The sequence below is a fragment of the Megalobrama amblycephala genome, linkage group LG3 (assembly GCF_018812025.1).
Source record: "Megalobrama amblycephala isolate DHTTF-2021 linkage group LG3, ASM1881202v1, whole genome shotgun sequence".
In the NCBI taxonomy this organism is placed as follows: domain Eukaryota; kingdom Metazoa; phylum Chordata; class Actinopteri; order Cypriniformes; family Xenocyprididae; genus Megalobrama; species Megalobrama amblycephala.
In genome coordinates this window covers 49,522,474-49,529,952 of record NC_063046.1, presented here as the reverse complement: position 1 = coordinate 49,529,952, position 7,479 = coordinate 49,522,474, and the positions used below count along the sequence as shown (strand labels likewise).

The following is a 7,479-nucleotide window of genomic DNA, read 5'->3' as shown; positions in this document are numbered from 1 at the left end:
TGTCTGGCCTGAGTGTTTGTTGCATTTACACTGTTTTGACCAGCAGGCGTCACCAGCGTGTTGCACTGCGAACGCTTCGACACACTGAATCATTTTGCTTTAAAAAGCTTCGTTTCTCCCATAGACTCCTATCATCACACTATGGTATTACACATGTACCGTTAAAATACAAAATATTAAAGAAAAATAGTAGTATTAAATATTAACTAAAACATAGTAGGCCTACATTCATTTTGTCTTCGCAGAAGCCAGCATTTCTTTCTGTTAGAATTTACTTTTTTTTCTCTGTAAGGATTAACAGTACAGTACTGTTCCCTGATATTATAGTAAATACAGGCAACTTTACAGTTATTTACCCTGGAAATTACAGCAAGGGTTAACCGTCTATTTTCGAAATAAACACCTATAATATATCAGATTCGACATCCAGACCTAACTGTTGTATATGTGATCTGTGATCACATGGTGAAATTTTACCTATCACAGGTTTCAGTACCATATGAAAGCTTCGAGCCCTTTCCAAATCTGTTTTTACTTCTTTCATAGCTTGTCTGTAACAAAAGTTATGGTTATCTGAAGTCGGCTGATCGCTCTGATTTTTAGGAACGGAATTCTGAGAAAAGCAGGTTTAAATATCTGTCACCCCCTTTTTCACATAGACATGAAAATAAAGTTATAGAAGTTTATGAAAATGTAAAAATATTATTGTTTACATTTTATAATAATATATTACAAAACATGTTTTACCCTTAAACTGCAAGAAAATCAAAGCCAAAAATGTCAACATACCAAATTTTAGGTTGAAATATTTCAAAAATGAGCTTTCAGTAAGATCTTGTTTAGGCGCAGTACCAAACTTTTTCACTAGATGACACCCAAGCTCCATATCTAACCATTTAAGGGCCCCTCCATTTAATTGAGTGATCTGAACAGTATTTCCATATTTTCATACACTTTATGAAGTAGACATCCTCTTCAGAAGTAGTATGGTCAGTTTGGCAGTATTTTCAACCTCTAAAAAATACACTGGCGGGAAATTTGCATTAATACACCTTCATTCTACATGTTATGTGGTTTATTTTGATAGGTGAACTGTCTTTGTAGTGTTATGTACGGAAGAGGATTAGGGCCAAGCAATAATAAAAAATAAAACCATCTCGAGATTAAAGTTGTTAAATTTCGAGAAAAAACTCGTTAAATTTCGAGAAAAAACTCGTTAAATTTCGAGAAAAAAGTCGAGATAAAATGTTGAGAATAAACTCATTAAATTACGAGAAAAAAACTCGTTAAATTTCAAGAAAAAAGTCGGGATAAAATGTTGAGAATAAACTCGTTAAAGTACGAGAAAAAAACTCGTTAAATTTCGAGAAAAAAGTCTAGATAAAATGTTGAGAATAAAGTAATTAAATTAACGAATTTATTCTCGTAATTTAACGAATTTGTTCTCGTAATTTAATGAGTTTATTCTCGTAATTTAATGACTTATTCTCAACATTTTATCTCGACTTTTTTTCTAGAAATTTAACGAGTTTGTTCTCATAATTTAACGACTTTTTCCTCATAATTTAATGACTTTATTCTCGTAATTTAATGACTGTATTCTCAACATTTTATCTCGACTTTTTTCTCGAAATTTAACGAGTTTTTTTTTTCTCGTAATTTAACGAGTTTATTCTCAACATTTTATCTCGACCTTTTTCTCGAAATTTAACGAGTTTTTTCTCGTAATTTAACGAGATTAATCTCGAGATGGTTTTATTTTTTTATTATTGTTTGGCCCTAATCCTTTTCCGTGGTGTTACGAGAGGGAAAGCTATGGCCGTTTTTTCCCCTCTGCCGGGTGTGTTCTCAAACAGTAGAGAAAGACAGCCTTGCCACTATAAATCGCTATTTTTCTGCACGCAACAGGCGAATTTTGCCAAGATATTTGAAACAAAAAAAGACATTCGACATTTTCTTTACTGAAAACGTTCCATCGCGACGTCCGACGGGTTTTCCCAGATCGCATCATATTTACAAACATAAATATATTTACAATTATTTGTAAATATATTTTATGAATAAAAAGCAAGGGGAAATTAAAATACAGAATAAGAAAAGTCTGCAAAATAAAGCCTGTAAAGCTCACACAGACTTGCCTGGCTTCAGTTAGTTAGGTCAGTTAGTAAATTTGCATTACAGTGATTACAAAAATATTATACTATTTTACAGAGAATCTACTATAATTTTTAGAATAATGTACAAGGCAGAGTGTAAAAAAGTCAAGGCTTTTATTTTGCTCAATGCAAACGTATCATTTCCGTTGAGGGCAGAGTTTGAACTTTCACCCCGCCTCTGGTTCTTCCTCTTCCGTCTGCAGCGATAGCAGGTATGGCGGATTGTCTTTTCGCTTAAAATATGATTCAAATATCCATCGTCATCTGCCGTTTCTGAAGATCAAATATACGATATTTGGAGCTGTACGTGTAGTTCACAATCTAACTGAAGACACCCTTGCCATATTAAGTCGATTAATAGTCTCAATAACGGAATTTTGTTACTGCTCGAGTTTTCATTCACGTTCCTTACAAACACGAACGCATCAGACGGCGATTTCACAGTTCATTCTGTCTTTACAACAGAAGTCAAAGTTTAACACGGTTATATTCGTTTAGTTTACGCATATTTAACAGGTGTTTGTACATGTTGTAGCTCATATGCTAAATTGTTTGTTCCGCTATTGAGCCTGATCTCCACACATGCTTTGACATCTCTAATACAGACACAAATATATCATCATTTTTCAGGTCAAGATGGTGCAGCGCCTGACGTACCGCCGTAGGCTTTCCTACAACACTGCTTCAAACAAGACCAGACTGTGAGTGTGATTCCTGCATTGACGCAAATAGATCTTCACCATACACCAAAAACACCCTAAAATGTCTTATGCAAACTTCAAATGCTGTACTTACTGACTGCATCATGTCACTCAGGTCCCGTACTCCAGGTAACCGCATTGTATACCTGTATACCAAGAAGACTGGCAAGGCACCCAAGTCAGCATGTGGGATCTGCCCCGGTAGACTACGTGGTGTAAGTGATAAACTGTGTACAGTTATTTCATATGTGCCTGAGTGCAGTGATATAAAGGTGTTTGAGAATAGAGACCATTGGATAAACACCTCTGGTGGAATCTAGGTAAAGAGCAGTGTTGAATACATAGTATCTTTTTATCCCTGTAAACTATTTGGCATCACCTCCAGTGTTATTTCTATTGTAAAAGTTATTGTAAAAACAGCATAGCAAATGTTCATATCTACTGTAAGTCTTTATGGCTACTAGGGCAGTGGTTCTGGTGTGCAGGGTGCGTTTTTTTGTCTTCAAACCAATCTTGGATCTGAAGTCGACAAAAGTTTATATCCCGTCTGGCTAGCGCGCTTCCCATAATGTTAACGCATTCTGTCAGTAGTCTTTTGTGGTTGTTCAAGTGCATTGGACCACAAACGTTTACACCATGAAAGCAATCCGGTCAAATGCTGCTTTCTCTGGAAGTGGACAAGCTCAAAATGTTTTGGACACTGTTTACATCTGTATTTAACGTTGTCCACTTGTGATCCGATCGATGAAAATGCTTCTTAAAGGGTAAGTTCACCCAAAAATGAAAATTCTGTCATTTATTACTTATCCTCATGCCGTTCCACACCCGTAAAACCTTCGTTGATCTTCAGAACACAAATTAAGATATTTTAGTTGAAATCCGATGGCTCCGTGAGGCCTGCATAGGGAGCAATGACATTTCCTCTCTCAAAATCCATTAATGTACTAAAAACATATTTAAATCTGTTCATGTGAGTACAGTGGTTCAATATTAATATTATAAAGCGACGAGAATATTTTTGGTGCGCCAAAAAAAACAAAATAACGACTTATATAGTGATGGCCGATTTCAAAACACTGCTTCAGGAAGCATCGGAACACAAATAAATCAGTGTATCGAATCATAATTCGTTTTTTTTTTGGCGCACCAAAAATATTCTCGTCGCTTTATAATATTAATATTGAACCACTGTACTCACATGAACTGATTTAAATGTTTTTAGTACCTTTATAGATCTTGAGGAAATGTCATTGCTCCCTATGGAGGCCTCACGGTCCAGCAACTGCAAATGCACGGGCACCTCGACTTCAACCTTGATCTTGGATGGGATAGAGTATTATTGTGGCCTGCAAGCATCTGACTGGCGTATTCAAGTTTAAAAGTTCAGACAAATAAGGTGCCAGACCATTTAGAGATTTAAAAACGAACAGCAATATTTTAAATTAAACTCTATAACGCATTGGTAACCAATTAAGAGTCATTAAATGCAGAGTGATATGTTTGTTTACGAACCCCAGTTAAAAATCTGGCTGCAACATTTTAAACCATTTGAGGTTTATCTAGTTCTAGGTTTATCACGATACCATAGACATCTTACAATACTATACCAGTACCAGCTGATACCGTGCAGCATTGTTAATTCATAATCCAAATCTACAAAATGAACCGAATTTAATGAATACTATAAAATGTAATTAAATGCATAACAGATCTTCCTCTGAATATTTTGAGAATGAATAACTGGTTAGTGTTACCAGAAAAATGAAGTCTGTGTAAACAAAGTCCATCCTAGCCCTGGAGAAGTGGTACAGATGCTGCATCTGAAGTAACATTTAGATGTATTTACATGGACTGTTTAATGGAGGGTTATTATAGTTAACTATAAAACCATAAAACATTCTTGCTATTTGAAATAAGTGTTGACAAATAAATTGAAATATAGAAGAGTTTTAACTACTTTTATTACTAGTTTAAGTTAGTTACCAAGGCAAGATTTCTTATTTTCATTTAGTTTTAAGCTGCAGTCTACAACTTTTGGCACTCTAGCAGTTAATAAACAACTGCACGCACCTTGCAGAAGAACGCTCAGTAAATTTACAACACAAAATGTTATGGACTGCAGCTTCATGTACTAAAATAAAGCTAATTGCTGACTTAAAAATCAATAACTATATAGACATGTAAAAAACAAACTAATATAAATGCCATACACAACAAAACTTTAAAATTAAAACAGCACCAGAAAATATAAAAATAAAAACTATTTCAAAATATTATTAAAAACTATAATTTAATCTCAGTGATGATAAAATAACAAGTGAAATGAATGAATTAATATTGTTTTAAATATAAAATTCTGAAAATAGAAATATAAAGTGTTGGGGGGAAAAAAATGAAATGATAGACCTATTTTTAAATTGGAAAACAAACTGCCGATAGGTGGCGGCAAGACTTCATTATTGAATCACTGAATCATTTATTCAATCAATTTGTACAAAATAGCTGTTTCTTTTAGGAACAAAACAAATGACTGTCTTATGGCTCATTGACTCACCCAAATCATTCAAATACAGTGATTTGTTCGGGAAGAAAACACCACTGTTGTTTCTAAAATGTCATTTAATATTAACTTGTTTATTGAACTGTTGTGTGAAATCAATCACGTGCGTTCAAACGCACTTTCTTTATTTCTCAATTATATTGTCAAATATAAAAAAACAAGGACTCGTACAGAAGCATGTCCCTGTATCTTAATTTCTGACTATATTAAAACATGTAATGTAATTTTTAACATTATAAATGAATTCTAAGGATTGACATGATTGATAAGAATTGATTGCCAATGCCGCCATGTTAATGAATGCAACTGCGTTCGTCATCAAAATGTTACTTGAAACTAACCATAACACTTGTTTCAGAAGTGGTCAAATAACCAAAGCATGAACTGAGTATAGATTCTTATATAAAGTTGATGTTGAAAAGTGATGTTTGAGCTGCTAATTTAAGTTACCCTTTTTGCCTGAGCTGCTCATTTTTTTAATATTTTCAGTCCCTTTCTCCTGATAAACTGCGGCAAGAACGTGCAATGTCACAATGCTTGCAAAATAAACTGGAATCAGACCTGTTTAAACTAAATTGTTGGAAAACACTCAGTACCATACAAGGCACGAATTCTACACAGCTTTTCTGCTTTTACAGAGCACAGCAGAAAGGCAACGGCATTCAAAAAGTGTTCAAATGAACAGTTTAGTAAAGTAACTGCTGCACATACAACATTACTTATTTTACTACCGTTTTAACCATGCAAGTATTTTGAAATAGAAGTATCACTCTACTGCTGTTGTACCGATACGTCGTACATCCTTAATAGATGTATCCGATTAGATTACCAAATAGGTCATTTGAAGGTGCTGTTAAACTTGACACATCTGAACATGTGATTGAAACTATGTTGTAATGTTTTTTTCCCTCAATAGATCCGTGCTGTGAGGCCCCAGGTTCTCATGAGACTCTCAAAAACCAAGAAGCATGTCAGCCGAGCTTACGGTGGTTCCATGTGTGCCAAGTGTGTACGAGACAGGTAACTGACTGAGATCATTGTGTAATTTGGGATGGGGGATTAATAAAGGGATAGCTTGAGTTGGATGGATTGTAATCCTCTGTTGGAAAACATCATTATTTGAAACAACATAATACAAGTAAATGATAATGTTTTCATTAATTGGTGAACTGTTAAATAAGGTATGCTCTAATTAAACTCTTGAGATAAATGCATTCTATGAGCACATGACCCACATCTATCTGCATCACTTTTCAGGATCAAGCGAGCTTTCCTCATTGAGGAGCAGAAGATTGTCGTCAAAGTACTAAAGGCACAGGCACAGAGCCAGAAGTCTAAGTAGATGTTGATTTGTACCCTTTAAATAAAAGATTTGGAAATCCCTGTTTTGTATGCTTGTTTTCTTGTGCTGATAGAATGCCCCTTGCACTGAATAGCAGGAATTTAAAAGTTAATGTACTCTGAGAAAAATGACATTGTAGTGATGATAACGTTCTACAAAAATTAAAAGAAAATTGTGACTTGTCTCACAATTCTGACTTTTTTTCTCAGAATTGAGTCCAATTCTGAGAAGGAAAAATTCAGAATTGGGAGAGAAGTCATACTTTTATTTTTATTCAGTGGTGGAAACAAACTTGCATAGCAAGATGACAGTTTAGATAAGTGTTTTAGTACATGCATGCGCAAACATTTATAGTGCCTTTTTTTTTTTTTTTTTTCTTTGCCCAGTATCCTTTGTAATGGAAACTTTTGCCTGCCGTGTTAATGTGAAGTCCATTCTATTGAAATTGAACAAGGGCCGATTAAAACTAACACCAAGCAGTGCTTGCACAAGTACGTTGTGCTGTACAAAAAATTTCAGGGTGTTGAGCACTTAAAAGTCCAACAATGTGAAAAGTTCATGAAACCTTCAGGTTTCTTGCCCAGAGCAGTTATATAAAAATGAAGTTTATAGATATCTGAAAATGTACTCTTTGTCAGAAGTACAGATGTAGGAATCTTAAATTGCACTTGTCCAAACTTAAAAGATATTTTGAATTTAATTGTCAAATCTAATTTAGAG

The 7,479-nt window shown here is 34.4% G+C and overlaps 1 protein-coding gene across 1 annotated transcript; it reads left to right on the top strand.

The window, feature by feature from the left end:
• The first annotated feature begins 2,280 nt into the window (after positions 1–2,280).
• On the top strand, positions 2,281–6,800 carry rpl34 (ribosomal protein L34). The gene is made up of 5 exons (XM_048185903.1): positions 2,281–2,368; positions 2,787–2,857; positions 2,973–3,072; positions 6,334–6,437; positions 6,675–6,800. The coding sequence occupies exons 2-5, from the start codon at positions 2,793–2,795 to the stop codon at positions 6,757–6,759; spliced, it is 354 nt and encodes a 117-aa protein (XP_048041860.1). The 5' UTR covers positions 2,281–2,368; positions 2,787–2,792; the 3' UTR covers positions 6,760–6,800.
• Positions 6,801–7,479: the final 679 nt, after the last annotated feature.

Coding starts and splice junctions, on each gene's coding strand:
- rpl34 (XM_048185903.1), top strand. CDS start 2,793: ATGGTGCAGCGCCTGACGTACCGCCGTAGGCTTTCCTACAACACTGCT. Junction 2,858..2,972: donor GCTTCAAACAAGACCAGACT/GTGAGTGTGATT, acceptor CATGTCACTCAG/GTCCCGTACTCCAGGTAACC. Junction 3,073..6,333: donor GCCCCGGTAGACTACGTGGT/GTAAGTGATAAA, acceptor TTCCCTCAATAG/ATCCGTGCTGTGAGGCCCCA.